This window comes from Pholcus phalangioides, unplaced genomic scaffold, assembly GCF_987345545.1.
Source record: "Pholcus phalangioides strain wild (caught in Gottingen) unplaced genomic scaffold, Ppha-v1.0 ptg000029l_1, whole genome shotgun sequence".
In the NCBI taxonomy this organism is placed as follows: Eukaryota; Metazoa; Arthropoda; class Arachnida; order Araneae; family Pholcidae; genus Pholcus; species Pholcus phalangioides.
This window is the reverse complement of record NW_028301619.1, coordinates 6,294,146-6,316,130: the sequence shown is the minus strand read 5'-3', so window position 1 is coordinate 6,316,130 and position 21,985 is coordinate 6,294,146. Positions and strand designations below refer to the sequence as shown.

The 21,985-nt window shown below is 34.2% G+C and overlaps 1 protein-coding gene across 4 annotated transcripts in view; it reads left to right on the top strand.

Annotated features, from left to right (window-relative positions):
- The window catches only part of PGAP1 (GPI inositol-deacylase), a 96,503-nt gene that overhangs the window by 43,702 nt on the left and 30,816 nt on the right, over positions 1-21,985 (top strand). For all 4 annotated transcript variants that reach the window (XM_089252435.1, XM_089252438.1, XM_089252436.1 and 1 more), the window contains 2 exons: positions 8,151-8,301; positions 18,298-18,523. In XM_089252435.1, the coding sequence (XP_089108561.1) occupies positions 8,151-8,301; positions 18,298-18,523 (377 nt within the window). The remainder of the gene's footprint in view (positions 1-8,150; positions 8,302-18,297; positions 18,524-21,985) is intronic.

The window sequence follows — 21,985 nt, the reverse complement described above, 5'->3', positions numbered from 1 at the left end:
AAATAGCATGCATATTCACAAAGATATAAATGCTTCTTATAAAAATTCCAATTGTCATCACATTTTTTACTTATAACCTCTTTGTTCTAGAGGTACACATATGTACCTCATGGTTTTAAATGATTCTTTTTTCAAGTTAGAACCTGAGGTACACATATGTGTACCTAACTCGAATGATCCTAGTAAAAATATCGACCCAAATTAATTAATTTTTTAAAGGGCATTTTAACGTAGTACAATAAACACACATCAATCAAAAAAATTTTTTTTTAATAGTCAGTTTTGGAGCTCAAGTGTTGAGAGGATAACATGCAGCGTTATTTTTACGAGAATTACAGAAAATTTGATGCTGTACATGAGACATACTGTAAAGATTGTAAAAATGTTAAAATCTAACAATTTAGTTTTAGATCAAACATGAGTGTTTTAAATAGATGATTTTTGAAAAATATGTTTTTTCCATTTTATGTTTCAGTTTTTCACTTTAACTGTCCTTAGTACAGAAAACTCTTGTCATTTCAAGGTTTTAGTGTTTGAAAAACTAGCCTCTTAATTTCTGGACCAGTTTTAGTCAGTCTTATTATAATTTTTTTATATCTGATAAATATCCGTTGGTGTTTACTCACAATGGATTTTTGGTCAAATAGTTTGAAGAGAACCAACTGACTTTCTGTACTAAAAATGTTTTGTAGCCAGGTTGCGTGTGCAGGATTTTTTTTAAGGAAGAAGTAGGGGGGGGGGTCATCCTTTTTTTCTTCTCAGGGGTTTTTTAATGCAAAAAACCACCAAAATTTGCAAGGTCTTTCCCCCATTGTGTACACCAGTGTTTGTAGCAGCTTAATTTTACTCTTACCAGAGATTTGTTTTTCCTTCACAGTTTTCATGAATTTCAATTTTTTTGCAGCAATTCAGTGTATCATATTATTGCATGTAACCCTTTTCAATGGTATAGAGTAGAATGATGAACATTTTATTGAAAGTCATTCATCTTGCAATGGGTAAAACAAATTATGTCCAGAGTTATCCACAATGGCATTACATTCTATATGTTGCAACAGTAGGAAATATTTGAAACCCATTTTGTGAAATTTCTAATAAAAATATTTTTGTATAAGATATTGATTTTCTAACTTTTTATCTGATTGACATCAAAATTATTGCTGAAATTCTGCAGCTTGCCTGAAAATGCATTGTATCACAAATAGAAACTTATCATGCAATGTGTGTAACATGATGTGTAATAATTATAAGACTATATGTTATAATATATAATCATGTAACAAAATAATTTCACCTTTACATTCATAGAAAAGAGATTACCTTTTGGGCTATAAAATAAACAGAAGATGAGCCGTGTAGGTGAACCCATAATATAAATTCAGGACTTTTTACGAAGTTCTTTCCTTGTTAGAAAAGGAAATAATAAAGCAAAATACAAATATTTTTTTTATATTTTTTCTCTTGTCAAGCAAGTAACCTCCACTGTGAAGAGATTTTTATTTTTATTGGATTGTTCTATTATTTTTCTCTGAGAGAAAGGAACTTCATAAAGTTCTGAAACGTGCCAAGTTATTACTAACCTATATTTCAAGCTTCTTATGTCATTTTTAGTTCATTCTATATTCATCATCAAAGACAAGATTGACATGAACAATGATGTTGATTTTCTTTTTGTAACGCATGGGTTGAAACGGCTAATTTCCAAAATGAAAATAAATTATGTTAGAAATTATTGCTTATCGCTTTGCATATTTTGTTTCTACTGACTGATATGAATCAAATTAAAAAACATCAACATAAAGTAGCAGTATAATTTGGGGTATTTCTTTGGCTTGTGTGTACGATATATCTTTTTCTCTCTCTCCCTTTTGCTTTTAGGTTGAGATGAAGTCTGCAAAGAAGCTCAAATCAGTTTAAAATTCCTCTTTTTTTCAGGTTTGACTGAAACTTTATTTTATTACCTTCCCTTGTTTTATAATTTATTATGTTCAACTTAAAAATTTTAGTTGTCTCCATTTTTGGATTTTTTTTTTAATTACCCCTTTCAGACTCAGTACTAACAAACATGAGGTTTGTTTTTTCTCACTACATATATTCTTATTAACCTCAGGTAGTTCAGCCTTAACTTCAAAATAACACACATATAATCCTTGAAGTCAGGCTTAGGTTAGAAATAGAATATTTAAAGCGAGAAAAAGCAACTCACTCATTTGCCCATACAGGGTCTGAAACGGTTATGCTTTTTATTAGTTTGATTTTTTTCTTTTCTGTGTGTTTCAAGAAATTTTTACTTTTTAAATACATTTGTAATTTTCTCCCTATCTCTTGATAATGGAAATTTATTTCTTTCAAGAACATGAAATTTTCAGAAGCTTTTTTTTTTCACTGATATAATTATCTTAACTTGTTCTAAGAGGTAATACAAAAGATTAGTATCTGGAATTCAGTCAATATTAATGTTGAACTCAAGACTATTTATACCTAGAGGATAGACCATAAGTTTATCCCTAAATTAAAAATGTAGAATGTCTATGCTGCTAACTTTAGACTCTGAATGCATTGCTGTAAACATTTCAATACAAAATGTGATAATGTTCACATTGAAAAGAAAAAATATTAATAGTAAATAATAATAGTAAACAGTAAAACAGTAAATTGCTGAAAAAAAATGTACAGTGTCCATCTAGAACCACACAGACATGTCAGTGTGGAATGTGCTGTTCCTGAGCTGAAATGCAGTGCTCACAGTTTTTAGTTATTATAGAGAGCTTTGAACATGAATGGAGTTTCTTGAACAAATGCATAAATTTTTGATGTGGTAGTTTGAGAGCGGGCCAGATTTTGTCATTTTACGGCTCTACAATATGCATAAAAAAAACTTTGAAAATATGCTGATAGATGTTGAGTGTACCACTAACGCATATACATAGGTGTAGGAGTGGAACCCAATAGTGTTCCGTACCATAATGCTAATGAAGTATGAAATATCTTCCTTATTCTTTGTGTAACAAGGCTGCTGCAATCATTGACAATGTTTAGTTTGCCCTTCCTGCACCCACTAAGTCCATGTTTGCATTACAATTGTACAATTAGATTTTACCCTAACACAGGTATGGATTTCTTGGAAGAAAAATCTCCAGGCTTGATAAGCTACTCCCTTTTTGTGAAATTCAGAAACATGCTAATATGATTCTTTTTTTTCAACATAGTATAATTAAGTTTCTTATACACAGTAATAAAATGGGACAAACTTTGTTTCCATAATTATGAACTATTTTCTTTTTCATGCTGTTTACCACAGGATTGCTAGTCATTTGCACATTGTTGCATTCAGGCAAATGTCACAGAGTCCAAAAATTGCGATTTTGAGATAATTATCCCAGCGTCATTCTCCAATTAATGCTCAACAAGAAGTCAAGTCGTCTGGCAAAGCTCACTAATGAAATTGAATTTTTGTTGCTAAGCAACAGAGGTTTCCATATTTTACTTAGTCTTGTGAGCACTTTTATCAGCAGAATTAAGTTTGTTTAGTTATTTTTAGCAGATTTTGTCGGCATTCAAGCAAAAGTCATGAAGTTCACAGAAAACCTTTTAGAGTAGACAGCAGCAATTGATTGGGATTTTCTATGAATTACTTCATGATATGAACAATTATAAACCATGAAGCAGTTATCTACTGTAGGAGTTGGAAATCTTTGAAATATTTTTTACTATTTTTCATAACTCAGAAGTTTAAATTGACAAAATCTCAAAACAGGACTTGGTGACTTTTGCTTGAACGGCGATGATATATTTCTATAAACTGTTTATTGTGGGAATTTCAAGGCTATTGAATGTGTTTCTTTCTTGGTATGGCATGAAGGGAGGCATAGAAGCATAGCTTGTGAAAAGCAGCTTTAAATTGTTTGTTCTAGTTCAACTGCCTCTTATATGTATGAAACAGGCATTCCATAGGTCTTTCAAGATCTTCAGGCATAACACCTTATACATCACAGTTCTTGCTATGATCTGTGAAGACATTTAGGTTCATATATGAGGAGGTTAAAGTCAGAGTGGTGAAGTCCATTAATCATCATTCTGAGAAAAGAAGGTTATACTAGAACTGCTGTCCTACGTTCCTCATGTTGAAAATTTTGTGATTTCACAATTCGGTTTCAAACTACTGAAGCTGAGACTTAGTTAATTTTTTCTTTCAGTAGTTTAGCACTTTTAGATTGCATTTCTGGACTTAAGTCAGAATTGGTGAAAATGTGACTTACACCACTCCAACTTTAATCCCCCTCATAATGGAAATGGGGGTGACTTACTTTATAAGTGACAATCTGTGTCATACTTTAAAGAAAAAAACTAATGATAAAATAGCAGGAAAAATACAGATACCCTTTCCTGCTATTTGTCTTTATTTATTGTTTTCTTCTTTATTGTGTTAGTATCAGACAAAGGATTTGTATTTCTCTATTATTTGGCAATTATGTTCTCTTATAAAAAGAAATTTCACTTTAGTTGCAATAGAGTAAGGATAATTTCCTGACACATGTCGGAAGCTGCTTATGTTAATTTAGAAGATAGCTCGGAGTCTGAATACTACTATTTGCACACATCCAAAATGTATCATTGCAGATAGCACATTCATATTTTTTCTATATACAGTCAATGCTTGATTTTACGAATCTGAAATTTATGAACACGCTTTTTTTATGAACTGGTTCTTTGTCCCAAACAGCATGCCATATAGATCTAATGTAAAATCTGTTTTATTTGACAAACTCTTATTTCTTCTAACTCTCTGTTTTACAAACTTGTTTTCCTCTTTTACTGTTTTTTTGTTATTTTATTCTTCCAGCCACCTTCGAGTTCATTGTAACCAAAAGTAAACTTCAGTTCTGACATTCTACTTGTCTTAAAGGCAAAACAGAGAAGGGGGGGAGGTGTCCATAAATTTGTCATCAACATGAAAATCCACATTCAATTGTGGGTAGGCGTGACCATGAACTGATGATGCATTGGCTATGTAATTCATCCTTTGTGCATTATGAGAAATGGTATGATACAGTAGACTCTCTGTAACTGACACCCTAAAAGTATCGACAAACATGTCGACTTAAGCGGATGTCAAGTTAGCAGGGTTTTGTTCTAAATTTTGTTTGATTACTTTTGTGTACGTAATTATATACATTCAAGCAATTCCATTAAATAAAGTTCTAATTCTCATTAATTTTAATTCAGGGTTATTTCATTATAGAATCAAAACATATGAGAAACATTTACCTCATGAAAAATAATCAAGTACACTTGTTTGCTTTTTTTCCTGAAGAGAAAACAAAAATTCTTCTACACTATTTAGTTTATCCTGTGATTGTTCAGCTTTTTCTTGAGTGCATAGGAATCGACGTATCACATCTACAGCTTTTAATGCATCATTGCGAGATGGTGCAGATACAGTCAAATCCTGTTTTAACGAATACTGTTATAGCGAAAAAATCTCATTTTAAAGAACACTTTTCTAATCCCCAGGTAAGTTTACATAGGAATAATGCAAAAACCTGGGATTCCTTTATAACGAAATTTCGTTATAACGAAGTGATTTCTCCTGTGTCTTGGAGTTATAACAGGATTCGACTGTACTTCTTCTTTATCTGAACTTCCTAAATTCTATTTCATCGGAACATGAAGCACTTGCTCTTTGGTTGATTGATTCTAGAATATCATTGTCTTCTAAAAGTCCTGAAGTTACAAGATCAGAATCAATGTTTACAAATTCATCCTCGATACAATCACCTGCAGCGTTGTAGCATTATTTATGCTTCCTCCACATATAATCTGAGAGAAATCTTCAGAGAAGTTTCATTTTCCAAAGACTCAGAACAAAAACCAACATGACATAAGCAGTTCCAAATTGTGGCACTCGCAACTGACTTCCATGCAGAATTGATCATTTCAATAGCATCTAAAACAATTTTTTGCGTCCATTCCAACATCCACAAATTCACAAATTTTTTTGGTCTAATTTTCTGTAAAAAGTTTTCATACTTAGAATAATTTTTTGATTCAGTTCAGCTTAAGCGGAGTTAAGCCAAACATATGTTGAGTTAGAGAGTTTCCGTACATTGAAATTAGTATTGTGCCAACCAAGGGAATAATAGATGTCGTGTTATCCGGATAGTCGAGTTATCGAGATTCCACTATATATTATCTTATTGATAAGGAAATTTGTGAGTCGGGAGTTGATCAAACTTGACTAACTGCCATTTGTCTACTTTTCATTTCACAATTTCAATAAAATTGTTTAATAAAATCAAGGAAAAGGTTGTGCTTGATAGTAGATGGAAACAAAGATTTCAAAAGAAATTAATGTGTTTGTGCGTATATGCAAACTCTCATACATTAAAAGACAGAATGAAAACAGAAATTGTCAAAATGTACAGGATTCCAATAAGTACATTGATTACTCTAATTAAAGATCAGCAAAAGATTGTTCCTGCGGCAAGTGGATCCAGTGGCATTTCATCATCCTTAAAATATTTCCGAAAATAAAAATTTCTTGAGCTCAAAATGGCGCTTGTTGCTTGGCTGAGGAAAATGTGAGGTAAAAATTCCAATAGACGGAAACTTTTTGAAACAACATGCGAAATTGTTTGACTCAAAGTTAAACTTAAAGGATTTCAAAAGATCAGCTAGATGGTGGCAGATATTCATGAAAAGACACTGCCTGACTTTTCAAATACGTATGTGGAGAAAGTGCAGCTGTCACTAGTAAGGGGAAAGAAGGGAAACTAAAATCATTGATTACTGAAATCACTGCCAAATGTAATGATGAAGCAAACAAAAGTGTTTTTTTTGTTTTTGGAAATTGTCAAATACTGACTCGTTTTTTATTTCCCACATTTTTTTCATCGCTCTCATTTACGAAAACTTTCGATTTTATGAACTAATTATCAAGTCTTTACAGGTTCATAAAAACTCAACTGTAGTGTTTGGATTTTGAATTAGTGTTTTTTATAATCTGTGTTTATATGTTCAGCCTTAATAAATTCATAAAAAATTTTGATCTTATTAATTTGTCTCAGTGCGATCTACATCATTACACCAGGCTGGGTAATGGATCTGGGTTGTATGTGTAAGGACATTGCACGTTCGCTGTGAAAGTGTTTCATTGCACACAAAATACAACATAGGTGGGTATGACATAATGTCATTCCATGCACAGAAAAAAAAAATGGTCTGTACATATAAATGTCAAAGGGGTTAGTGCACCGACCTCTCAACGAGTATAAAAAACAAGCCTGCCATTCGGAATCGGCAATAAATTGTAGATCCCTGTCTAATTAGCCCTCATCTGCAGAAAATGACAGTGCTGCAACAAATATGATAAAAAAAATGATCTAGACTCCAAAATGTATTACCCAACATTCATTAACTTTTCAAAAATGTAAATATTTATAAATGGCTGTTCACCGTACCCATGTAAATAAATGCCTGAACTCTGCCACTGGACTTATCCAGTTACTGAGATCTCTTCCATCCCAGCTTTGGGGAAGAATCTGAAATTTTCATACACACAAAGATTCATCTCTTGTACAATATCAAGACAAGTTATTTGGTTGATTATCTAGAATCATACATTTCTTGCAATGAATGTTCACAGTAATGACTGCTGTGATACAACATAGCCAAGATTACATGTATTGATTGCTGTGATCTTTGAAACGTGTACACCATTCATGTATCTTGCCACTGTACTTTTCTTGAAGTATTCTGTTCATATCTGTTGCTTTACATCATACATTGTACACTTTCACATTATATGATTACAGTTCAATCTCAATTGTCAATTGCCTTTTAATGAAGTAAAAATTTGTCTGTCAGGTTCAATAGCATTGTGCATTCATTGTTTCATGACTCAGTTTTCTCCATGCATGCATTTTCATATTTACTCATATTATTCCCACCAGAGTGGTGACTGCCATCAAGCCACCATTTTATCTTGATTATTTTATATATGTTTGGTGTTCTTATTGGATATTACTAAAACAAATACTCACATTATATATAATTACGAATTTATAATAATGTGCAAATCTGTATTATAAAAATACAGTAGTGCTTTAAAATTTGGTTTATTAAATTGACTTACATATTTTCATTTCTAGTGAACATGGTATTAATCTATCAGCCTGGGGTAAAATTGTTCCCCGCAAGAATGGTGCTTATGAACGAAGAATGCTTTTAATTGATTCATTTTTGGTGCAATCGAAAAAGTTAACACATGCAGTGTTGCGTATAGAAGCTACAAATTCAGAGGTAGTATTACATTAGTGAAGCCAAACCTATTTACTATGTATAAATACTATGTAAAATAGAATGTATGGAATACATACATTATGTATATATAATAGTATGTATATATAATAGTATGTATATTATGTATATATAATAGTATGTATATTATGTATATATAATAGTATGTATATTATGTATATATAATAGTATGTATATTATGTATATATAATAGTATGTATATTATGTATATATAATAGTATGTATATTATGTATATATAATAGTATGTATATTATGTATATATAATAGTATGTATATTATGTATATATAATATTATGTATATATAATAGAAATATTCATGCATATTTTAAATTTTGGGCTGTTGAATAGTCTTTACTTGTTAACTAGGAGAAGACCCTTTAATTGCCTCATTATGAGGACTTGAAGGAATCAACTAGGAGTAGAAGCTTAAAGTCCAATCCGCACCTTCTCGTGGTACAGCCTGTAAGTAGCAATGTTTAACCCATGGTGAACAGACGCGGATGGGCTTTCTCCAACCTGCACTGGCCAGCGTGGAGGATTATGGCCAAAAAACCCTCTAAAAAGAAATATGAACTCTGTCAATAAACTAAGGCCGTCAGACCCAAGCAGTCTGAGTGTTCCTGGTTACGGCAAGACATGAAGACAGAGGGTGCTAAGAATCTCTGGGTTGGACCAGACTGCCATAAGATGATGACCTTGACCACGTATAACGAACGATATATTTCTTCCAAAAATCGTTTGCAGTAGTTGGAAGAACTGGAAAGAATAAATTGGGACATCTTAGGCATCTGTGAAATAAGAAGAAAAGGAGAGGAGAAAATCAAACTTGCCAGTGGACATGTATTTTACTACAGGGGAACAAATAATGGAAGAACCAGTGGAGTAGGATTTCTCATTCATAAAAAGTGGAAAAATCACATAGTTGAGTTAGATAGTACATCTGATAGAGTTGCAAAGCTGGTTATGCAAATATCAATCAGATACCGGATACAGATCATACAAATCTATGCACCAACAACAAGCTACTCTGAGGAAGAAGTAGAAGACTTTTATGAAGAACTAGACGAGCTGCATAGTAAAGGAAACCATCATATCAAGATAGTAATGGGTGACTTCAATGCCAGAATTGGAGAGAGAAGAAATGGTGAAAGCTCAGTTGGAAGTCATGGTTACGGTGTACGAAACAACAGAGGAAACCGACTCGTCAAATTTGCAGAGAGCGAACAGTTATGCATCATGAATTCATTTTTTAAGAAAAAACCCCAAAGAAAGTGGACCTGGAGAAGCCCAACTGGAACAACTAGTGAGATCTACTACATCCTATCTAATAAGAAGCATATGATCCAAGACTGCAGTGTTCTCAACAAATTCAATACAGGAAGCGACCATCGGCTGGTTAGATGCAGAATAAGGCTTAACACTAGAATGGGAAGAGCGAAACTTATCAAAAAAAGAAAAACTGTCATCGAAATATGGTAAAGCTTCAAGAACATTGATATAAATTCCAGTTAGAGCTGAAGAACCGATTTGATTCGCTGTATAACATCACTGAGGATGAACAAGATGTCACCACGATGAACAAAACTTTAACTACTACCCTAAAAAAAGTAGCAAAAGAAGTTGCTGGAGAAAAAGAAATCGAACCAGTGAAGAAAATAACAGAAGAAACAAAGAAACTTATGAAAGACCAGAGATAATTTCAGATTAAGAAGAATGACCCTAAATCAAAAGTGGAATGTGCAGAACTTTGTAAGACTTTACGAAAGCGGATTACAGAAGATGTCAGGAAGTTTAATTGCGATATTTTGAAGAAAGCATTGGAAGATAATAGGAGCTTAAAATCAGCACAACGAAAACTGTGTGTTGGGAGAAAGGAAATTTTTGCACTAAAAAGGAAAGATGGAACCATCACAAAAGATGGAAATGAAATCATTAGTATTGTTGAGGAATTTTATAATACTCTATACAAACATGAAGAACAGGATCGGAACAAAGGAAAGGGAGCAGAAAGAAAAGACAATGAAGCCGAATTTGTACAAGTAGCACCTGTGCTGAAAGAGGAAATCTACAAGGCTATAAGATGTATGAAAAAAGGGAAATGCCCAGGTGAAGATGGGATTTCAATAGACATTATTAAAGAAGCAGAAGAATTTGCCAGTATGCTAGCTGTCTTGTTTACAAATTGTCTCACAAAATCGGATGTGCCTGAAGATTGAAACAATGCAATGATGGTTCTTCTTTACAAAAAGGGTGAAAAAGAGGATGTTAAGAACTATCGACCAATCAGTCGCCTATCAGTAATTTATAAAATATTTACCCCCGCCCCCCTAAAGTGCCGACATATAGGCTTGAATCCAAATTGGACGAAGCTCAACCAAAAGAACAGGCAGGATTTCGAAGTGGATTTAGTACAATGGATCACATCCAAACAATCAAGGAACTCAGAGAGACATAAGAAATACGAATTGCCATTGTGTATCCTTCATTGATTTTGAGAACGCGTTTGACTCTGTCTTCACATCTGCTGTTATTAAAGCTCTAGATGTAATTGGGGTAGAGAAGACTTACATCACACACACATCATCAAGAAAATATATGACAAAGCAACTGCAATGATTCGTTTGGATAAAGGAAAAGCAAAGATTAAACTCAGAAAAGGAGTCAGACAGGGTGATACTATCTCACCAAAACTCTTTACCGCTGTTTTAGAAGTATTCATAAAACTGGATTGGGATAAAAAAGAAATTAAAATAAATGGAGAATTTCTCAACCATTTGCATTTTGCTGACGACATTGTTGTTATCAGCAGTAATCCAGACAAACCAGAAGAAATGATACAAGAATCGGCAAAGGCAAATATTCAGGTGGGCTTGAAAATTAATCTGCAAAAGACAAGTTATGTTCAACCCCTTTGTGTTAAAGAGGACAATCTTGCTCAACAACACAGAGATAGAAGAAATAGAAAGCTATGTATACCTGGAACAAGAAATTACCATGAACAATGGAATCATTAATGAAATAAACAGAAGGATCAGGATTGGATGAAGCACTTTTGGCAAAAAATGCATAATTCTGAAGATTCACATGCCATTATGCCTAAAAAGAAAAGTTTTTAACCAGTGTGTGTGTGTGTGCTACCAGCACTGACTTATGGAGCTCAAACATGGACACTCACAAACAAGACAATACAAAGGCTACAGACAACACAAAGGAGCATGGAAAGATGTATGCTAGGCATCACAGGGAGAGACAGAAAACGAATCACTTGGATAAGGAACAACACAAAGGTATATGATATCATGGAAAGAATCAAACGTTTGAAATGGAAATGGGCTAGACATTGCAAGAAGACAAGACAACAGATGGACCGTAAGTATTCTGGAGTGGTACCCCATGGTGTTAAACGTCTGAGAAGGCGTCCCCATGCAAGATGGATTGACGAGATCAGGAAAGTGGCAGGAATCAACTGGATGGCTAAAGCATCAGACAGAACAGAATGGAAAAATTTAGAGGAGACCTTCATCCAGCAGTGGACTGAAAATGGTTGTTGGTGATGATGATGATTTTATAAATTTTAGTCAATTTTATTCTTCAGTTTCTTTGATCATTCACTTAAGAAAAACATGTTTATTTAAAAATCAAGTCAGATTTTTCATTATGCACCATATTCCTTGGTGCTTACTGTTGGAGGGAAAATATTCAATGCAAGCACTGCATCTGCATTTTCAGCACACATTTCTAGGATGAAATTTAACTTTCATGTGATCACTATTTCCTGATATTCTACAAATATTTGTTAGAAAATATCAGGAAAGGATTTGTTCTGTTGTTCAGAACTAATCCTAAATAGTTTATATGCTATTTAATTAGTTTATGCTTGAATAATATATGGTCAATACTAGTAATAACAAACCCCCATTGTTTTATGAAAAATGAACATTATATTTGGTGGTCATTATATTGAATGTTTGGAAAAAAATAAAATTGAGGTTTTTTTAGAAAATTTCATATTTGTGTATGGCTTGACCTCTTTGTTCCTGAGGTCCTTATACGTGGACCTCATACACAGGTTTAATGGTTTTAAATTATTTTTAATGTTTTTATCTTTGTCAGGTTAAGACTTCATGCAACTCAAAGTTGATGGCCCTAGTAAAGATATAGACCAAATTAAAATGAATGAATGAATTTTTTTAATGAAATTTTTTAGAGCATTTTGGCATACAATAAACACAAATATTATATTATTAATTTTTTTATAATGTTAGCAGGAGGGGCATTAAAATGTATCAGGTTAGAAAATAATAAAATTTAAACACATAATGCATTGAGTGTAATTTAAGGTCCAAGGATATCATGTTGTGCTCATTTAAGACAGCCACATTGTGTGAATGAACGAAAACAGCAAAGTTTTCATTTCAAACTTGAGTCCACGTGTCTGTATATTGTTCTCAATTCTTATAAAAGTAAACCTCGGGAAATGGGGGAAAATGAGAATAAAATTATACAGGGTTTGTTAGAAAGTGTCTGATCGTTATTCAAAAAAAATATTTGTATTGAGATACAACAGTCTTTTACACAAATCTCCTTTGAATTAGTCCCCTTAGGCTGCCATGTACTTCTCCCAATGGTTCTACTACTGTTGTTGACAGCGCTGGAACACCTTTATTGAGATTGCATGGAGCTGGTCCATGCATTCTGCATGATATCTTCTCTGAACCAGGACCGGACAAATCTTGAAAAATATACATTACCAATCGAGCGCATGTGACTCTAAATGATAGGATGCCCCTAATAGTATTACTGGATTTACATATTTAAAAAAAATATATATATATATATGTATATACATAAAATAATTATTTGCATATACAGTAGAACTTATTTCTTAATTCAAATTTTGGCTAATTTGAACCTTTTGGAACTTTCCTTGAGTTTTCTATCTAATTTAATGTTAAAATTTCTTGTTTAATTCGAACTTTTTTAAATTTTTCAAATAATTCAAAGTTGGAGAAAAAAAATCATGATTTTTTTTTATGAGCAAATTTAGTTTGGAAAAATTATACAAGAAGCACAACTTTGCTTTTTTCGATCAAATTGCTAAACAAAAAATTTTCAAAGACTAACAAAAGTTTGAAAATTCTACTCTTTTTTTTTTTTTTCTTGATAATTTAATGCCCATTTTAACATTGTTTAGCTAGAGTGCATCAAAAATGTGTACCACTTAATACTGATTATGCTTTTCAACCAAGGTGTAACATTCAACATATAAATCTTTTGGTCGTCATTAAAAGTATGGAAAAGTTCAGATTGCAATTCGTTAATGGAAGTCTATTTTCTTGATAGCATAAGAATGGTAAGCAAGATTTGGGAGTTTCATAAAGGATGATCACATGAACTGTTCCCTTAAATTAGGCTTTGAACATGGTCAAGAAATTCTTTATTGATACTGATTCCAAAACAGTGAAATACAGCTAGAACCAAACTGAGCAACCATGCACTTGTCAATGCTTTATTCATCTGCCTTCGCAGCAATCACATTGAAATTTTTCTGAAACAGCTCCCAATTGCTGGACTCCGAAATTTCACCCATTAGTTTTGCATCATCTACAAATTTGCTGAAGAGGTGAACTCTCTTTCAAAAAATGAAGGGACTTTTCTTTTCTTCACTCAATAACTCAGAAAAATGCTCAGAACTTTTAGCATGATCAATAATAATGCATACGAATATGTTGTTTACGATTAGAACTTCAACAATAAATGGTATTTATAGTTTTAATTTTGATAATATTTGTGCAGTTCTTTACATTGGACTTTCACCAAAGGAAATAGTCCAACTTGGTGCAGTGAAACCTATCTAGGCAGACACTGCATGAGATAAAAACCTGTCTCGAATAGAATCAAAAGATAGTAGTCTGTTTGAAGATTAGGATTTTGATATGCACATTTATAAAACAGAAATCTGTCTAAAATGAAATATTATTTCAGACTCTTGACATTCCATTTCATACAGGTTTACTGTATAATGTTAGTCATTTTGAATGTCACCCTGCTTATTACATAATGTTTTTCCAAGTTCTTGCCAACTGAATAGGATTTTTTTGTTATGGTTTCCGGTATCTGCTTGATATTTGCATAACCAACTTTGCAACTATGTCAGATGTAGATGTGTTTTTGAATACACAGGGTGACTGTGAATACACTCAACATAGAAACTTTTAGGGGAGGTAGAAAACACAAAAACAAAACAGAATGTGAAAACCCTGTGTAATTAAACAAGTCCCAGAGTGATCAAAATTATTGAGAGAATGGGTTTACAAAGGCCTTTAAATTTTTAGGGCCAGGTAAATAAGTGAAAACATTTCCAATTCTCTTGCCTTCCACTCTTTTGTAATATCTCGAGTCCTTTTTTCTATTTCTTGCAACTTATGTCTTTATCTGCCAATGAACAAAACAGCTTCGAACAACTATTTATTTCTATTATTACAAATTAAAACATTAGTTAAGACATCAATTCAAGGGCAAACCCTTCACTAGTAGGAAAATCGCAAAGTATACTTATGGTGAAGCTACTAGGGCGGAAGTGACACTCAGCTATGGTTTTCAAGAAACGATGTTCGACCACAGATGTCAGTAGAATCACACAGAGTTCGGCCGCGGAATCGGATCACGGACGTCGACCAGAACTGCACTTGGTCTTCACCGATCAGGCAGTAGAAGTCAGATAACGGATATCGTGATGAACCCAGGGCGTTGATGAGGCGATATTAGATCACGAACACGGTAGAACCACACAAGGTATTCAGCGATCAAGTGGTGGAATCCAGTTAACGGATATGTAGACGAACCCAGGGTGTTGACGAAGGGGGCGTCATTAGATCGCGGACATCGGCGTGCTACACATGGATTTCGGCATTCAAGTGAAGGAGTCCGATGGTGGACATCATGACTAAAGGGTAGCATCAGATTGCAGCTTCATAGGAAACTATCAGATCACTGCTATTGACCATGCCAGCCAACGTCAGATCGCAGTCAGCAAGATCTACGAAAGCATTAAGATCAAGAATGGACACCAGCAGACATCCCTGAACGGCATTCTTGGAGAGCAACTGACGGGAACATCGGACCAGCCGAGTTGTTCGGATGATTAGCGAATCTAGCGCTACATGAGACTCAAGGCCAATTTGAAGTACGGACGTGATTATATATAGCTCTCAAATCACTAAACATGCAAATGAGGAGTAACGCACATGCGCCCCCATCGACATCGGCGTTCCAAGCGGCAAGTTCGGAAACTAGTTTCCCTTTCTTCCTAAAACGGTTCGTGACACGTCTGCATCGAAAACGTCCGTAAGTAACAAGTTTGTTTAGTCGACAAAAAATAATTATAAACATACAGAATATGATAGACATAACACAAACTCAATAATAAAACATAACACATGTACTACCATTACATCAGGGGTAAAGTGTCAGGCGAGCGTCAACAAGGCCATGTTACATTCTTTAAATTACAAATCTTAGAATATCTTCTTTTCACCTTGACTAATATATTCAAATTTTTCCCTTTTTTCTCTGTATTTCTGTTCTTTTAATTTTGTAAACAAGCAATGTCCTCCTCTTACAGATGTTCTCCATTAGGGGCCGTTCACTTGAAGTAACATCCCCCATTGATAACTGCCCTACAGAGCCACTTTTGTGATCTCTAAATGTTTCACGAATCCAAGTGATCTGAAAATATGTTCAGGCCACTTAAGTACTCTGGAAATGTGTCCGGGCCACTTAAGTGCTCTGGAAATGTGCCGGGCCACTTAAGTGCTCTGGAATTGTGCAGCAGGATCACTTAAATAATCTGAGAATGTGCCGAGGATAACTTGAGTGATGTAGAACCGCACTTGGGGGCCGCTTAAGTGCTCTAAAACTATACCACGTGTCACTCACTCAAGGGATCTCTAAATGTGTCACGGATCGCTCAAGTGTTCTGGAACTATGCCCCGGGTCATTTAAGTGATCTGAAAATATGCCACGGGCCGCTTAAATGTTCTAGAATTGTGCCATGGGACACTTAAGCGATCTGTAAATGTGCCGCGTAGTTCATTTTTACAAAATTAGGTTTGAAGAGGGCAGGCCGCATCAGATAACCCCCATGGGCTTTTATGCGATTTATCATTATATGGCTTAGAGGGTGGGTCACAATGAATTTATTAAAGATAAATTTTGAGTTCATAGCCTTAAAATAACAATGAAATTAACAGAAATTTATTATACTAACATATGAAGGTATTTTCTTCCGAAACTTCAATTAAAAATTATTTTTTTTTGCATTGAAAAAATAAATTTTTGATCATGGGATAGGAGCACGAGCCCACCTATGCCCCCCCCCCCCACATACATCTGTGATCCCACCAATGTGCGTTAGGATTCAGAGGGACAGAGCTGATGACAAGATTTTGCTGACAAGGGGGGGGGGGAGGGGGTAAAAGAAATGGCTAAAAATTTGCTTACGTAATACTTGAATGGCCCCTTATGGTTAGAATCTGTAAGAAATAGATAGCTGTGAATTCTCACTGTATGATCTGCTGGTGCTGTGATTAGATGGTTGATAATACAGGTTTGATTAGATGGAAAAAAATTGTAATAACCAATACTTTATTATAAGCAAACCACTGTATTATAGTGTGACCACAGAAAGATGGCCTCTGACCTTATTTAACCTTCATGATGAAAAGAGAGATGGTTCATTTTTCAGTAAAGAGAAATGGGAGAGAAAAAAGAAAATGAACATCTCAGGGGTTGCTGGTCCTTGTTCTCCCCATTTCTCCCTACTGAAGAATGAATCCTCTTTTTGTGATGAGGGGTCATACAAGGCCAGGGGCCATCTTTCCATAGTCACACTATCCCTTTCATTCAGCATCAGAATGCTGGTACCAATTCGTGTCAAAAATAAAATAATAAATTAGCAAACTGTATATATATATTTAGATAATACAAACATTTTTTGCTGTTTGACCGTTTTCTCCTTAAAAAAAAAACTCAGACCAATCTTTTATTATAAAGTTTAAGCTGGTTAAAGAATAGAACAGATGAACATGCATTCATCATATGGCTATTAACATTATCTTATAGTATATAGCAGGGGTGACCAACAGCTGGCCCGCTAGCCGCATGCAGCTCTGGAAGTGATTTTGTGTGGCCCTTGACAAGGTAAAAAAAGTACTGCGTATTATATAAATTTAATTTGTGATCATTATTCGAGCTATTGGTTCCAATAGCAGAGATTTTCTGATTAACGAACTGCTTACAAACTACTTATTTCCGGTGAGGAAAGTAATTCCATAATTTATTTATATAATATTAGTGTGACTTACATGCTGAAGTGGCACCACTAGTGCAACCTGCAATGCTGCAGCTGACCATTATGTTGGTACATGAACAGAAAAAGGTTGGCTACCCCTAGTATAGAGAAAGGAGGAGAGTGGGAGGGTCTATATACTCCATTTCTTTTTCATTTAACCTATTGCAGCTGGATAGACAAAGATGATTGTTCCCCCTCCCCAAAAAAAAAGACCCTACTCTGTATTTTGTCTTGATTGAGGTAAGTAATTATCGGTTTGTTCTGACAAAAATCATCATAAAATACATAAGGACTTTGGTTTTTTTTCATGATCATATTAAAAAAAAGGTCTGTTAGATAATTATTGTTCTCTCATCAAACTTTCCTAATGCATCTTGGCACTCTTATTACTAGGCACACTGTGCAGTCCACTTTTATAGATAATTTTCTAGGAAGTACTGAATAATGATCCAAAATTTAAGACTAGTGTGTTAACTAGTGTATTAAGACTTCAATGAGTAAAAAACTCTATAAATATTTTGCCACATTTTTTTTATGCTTTTAGTGCATATATAATACTTGAAATATATATATCAAACACTTACTAGTTGAATAAAACTATGAATTGATAATGATCTCATTTTAGATTGATATTCTGGGTGAACGTTACAGAAAAGGAGAAAGAGAAAAGATCATAACTCTGACACCATTTCCAGAAAGATTGTTCACATTTACTCCTGTTCGTATTATGAATTTTTTACTTGCAGACAGAGCTGTGTTTTATAATCTCACAATATCTGGGTTTGGGCGTGTGGTTGATTCTGTGACTTTCTACCTTGAAACACGCATATGTAAAGCTGGAAGTTTAGTTGGTAATTACATTATTTTGATGGCTTACATGAATAACTTTCTTTCTTATGTGCTTTGTTGCTTTTTCACCTATTTTATTTATTGTTAATTTTTTCAAGAGCCATGATGTTGACTTAGATTTCACATGTGGCAAAAATCAGGGTGTTGCAGAAAAAGAAGGGAGATCTCAATTTTTCTAATCAAGTGTGATGATTTATGATAATGAAATCATATATTTGAATAAATTAAATTTTTTTACTATTACAACCAAAATTTATCAAGCATGAACTTTTATCAAATTATTGAATAATTAAAATTAATTTTTGTTTCAATGCAAAAATGTATGTCCAAAAAATGTTTAAAATAATTATTTACATATTGATAATGACTTACGTGGATTGACTGTCTCAAAAGAAAATAAAGGAAATAAAAAAATGGATAGCATTGACTGAAAATGGCTCAGCCTGGAATATGCTCTTTGACAAGGTTGAGAAATGTTGATTGATTGCAAGTGGTCATAAAAATCATATTAATCATCAGGCATAGGGAATAGTGCCTTCTTAGGTTGTGGTTCCAAATCCAAAGATTGCCTACAGCATATTTTTACTAGCATTCACAAAATTACCTGTAATTACTCCTTAGAATTTTTTGACCCATGGTTTTGTTTCTTTGCATTCACATCAATAAATACAAGCCATGCGCTCCTTGAAAATCCTCAAAAAAAATTATAATTTTCAAGTGTTTTTAAAATAATTTAGTAAGTAAAATGAGTAAGTTATATTGTAAGTAAAATTAGTAAGTTATATTGTAAGTAAAATTAGTAAGTTATATTGTAAGTAAAATTAGTAAGTTATATTGTAAGTAAAATTAGTAAGTTATATTGTAAGTAAAATTAGTAAGTTATATTGTAAGTAAAATTAGTAAGTTATATTATAAGTAAAATTTTTTTGCATTTCTTCTACATTTTCATTTTTGCATTTTTTCTCTTTCATGAATTTCTTCTACAAATTTTTATCTTCACCCTCCAAACTATGTTCTGTTGAGAACCTAATGAGTTACAGGACAATGTTCAAACCAGGGCATATTGTGGTGTCCTTATAAGAAATGACTAAAAGAACTAAAGTGATAAGAACATAACAATGCCACCTAGTGTTGTGTAAGGGGAACTAGGGAGTTCCACCTCGGACATCAAGTAGACAAGATGTGTAAATGTTCTGCTCTTTCCGCTTTATAAATTCTTCCTATATATATGAATGTAATCTATCTAAGTCTAACGTAATAATAAATACTCATCAAAATAAATACCCATGTGTTATCCACTCTGCTAACAAAGTGTTAAAGAAAACACAACAAGTGGCGACGAGGCCCATCTTAAAAGTTGGATAGAGTATTTACTCGAAGACTGCAAAAGGTAGGAGAAAAAGTTTTTCATACATCTCTGACAATGGAAAATTTAGTTGAAGAGTTAATAAGACAGAATCAAGCTCTAATGGAAGCTCTCAAAGAGCAACAAGGCTCAACGTCAACAAATCAAAAAGTGACAGTTTCGTTTGATAAATACGATGAAGCTTCAGAGACTTTCGATTCGTTTATAGAACGTTTCCAGGCGTTTTTAGACATTCAAAATGTCCCAGAAGAAAAACGTGCTAAAGTCTTAATTTCGAGCATTTCTGCAAAGCTCTACAACTTGTTAAAAAATTTACTGTCTCCGGACAATCCATCAGAGAAAGAATTCGCCATTTTAAAGAATGTTTTGAAGAACCATTTGAATCCTAAAGCATTGATTATACCGAGTAGGCACATGTTTATAAAGCTGAAAGAGCAGAACATTTAGACATCTTGTCTACTTGATGTCCGAGGTGGAACTCCCTAGTTCCCCTTACACAACACTAGGTGGCATTGTATGTTCTTATCACTTTAGTTCTTTTAGTCATTTCTTATAAGGACACCACATTCCTCCCCGCTAATTTAAAGATCCAACCGGACAGGAGCTTTCCTGGTTGGTTGGGAACGTCGCAAAGGAATGGAAGTACTGGACATCGCTGTAGGCTTGCTGGACGTTGCTGGTGCCTTAGCTGGTGTTGGTAGATCGCTGCTGATCTCTTTCGTAGTTGTCTGTTCTTCTGGAGCAATCTGTACCTCGGAGTTAGAAGTGACAGGAGTTGATGAAAGTTTGCCTGGAACTCTGGGTATCACCACGGTTGGCTGAACTTGATTGCCAGCTGCTCTCATCTGGTCGATGTGACGTCGGAAGAGAGTTCCATTTACATCTACAGTGTAGTGTAGAACTCCGTCTTTGTTGAGAACAGTTCTGAACTTCCACTTGTTATTGGCGAATCTGTAATTTTGCACAGCCACACGATCTCCTGGCTCGAAAGTTCGGTCATAGAAGTCTGTGACCTCATTTCTGATCCTTTCTTGAACCCTGTTAGAGAGGGTATTGAGTGAAGAGCCGAAAAAGCCTCCGATGATGGTTACTGTCAACATAGACAATAAACCAGTGAGTATGGAAGTTGATACGGGTGGAACAGTATCAGTAATGAGCTTACAGAGATTCAGAAAAATCTCGAAGAAAAAAGTTCAACCTACGAATTTAGTATTCTGGACATACAATGGAGAAAAAATTGTCCCAGCAGGATATGTCACTGTGAAAGTGGAGTACGGAAAGCAAAAGTTGCTTACTTGAATGAACTTATATTTGGTGAGGGAAAATTTAGACATCTTGTCTACTTGATGTCCGAGGTGGAACTCCCTAGTTCCCCTTACACAACACTAGGTGGCGTTGTATGTTCTTATCACTTTAGTTCTTTTAGTCATTTATTATAAGGACATCACACATATGGTCACACACATCTTTATTTCTGTGCTTAAAAAAGGTGTTGCCTAATATCTGGTAGTAAAACAGTGCACTTGAGATATTGCTTCAAAATATTTCAAACTATTCACACACACAATTAATGAATGTCAGTTGTATATACAGTCAGTAGCCTAAAAAATTAAGAACACTGATCACTCAAACTTCAACTCGTCCGTGCAGCACGTGCGCTTACTTAATGAACCAGATAAAAAACTTTCTCCTGGTCAGAAGCACCAATTAACATTGCAATTTGCCTGTTCATGGGGAAAAACAAGAGATTTGAGTGACTTTGAACATGGCATGATAGGTGCCAGAAGGGGCGGCTCCAGTATCTCTGACCTAGGCTTTTCTTGTACAATAGTATCTGAAGTCTTCAAAGAATGGCAACTAAGCCAAAAAACTTTGAGCAGAATAGTCGGCAGAAATTGCTTGTGAATGAAAGAGGTGCCGTGTGATTGACACACATTGTGTGCAGCAACAGCAGAGCTATAACATAACAAATTGCAGTTCAATACAACTCAGAAGCATCGCAAAGCATATCCGTGCGCTCTACGAGACAGATCTTAAAACGAATTGGTTTTAATAGCCGCCTCTCAAAAGAGTCCCTTAGATTTCTCTGCAAAACTGA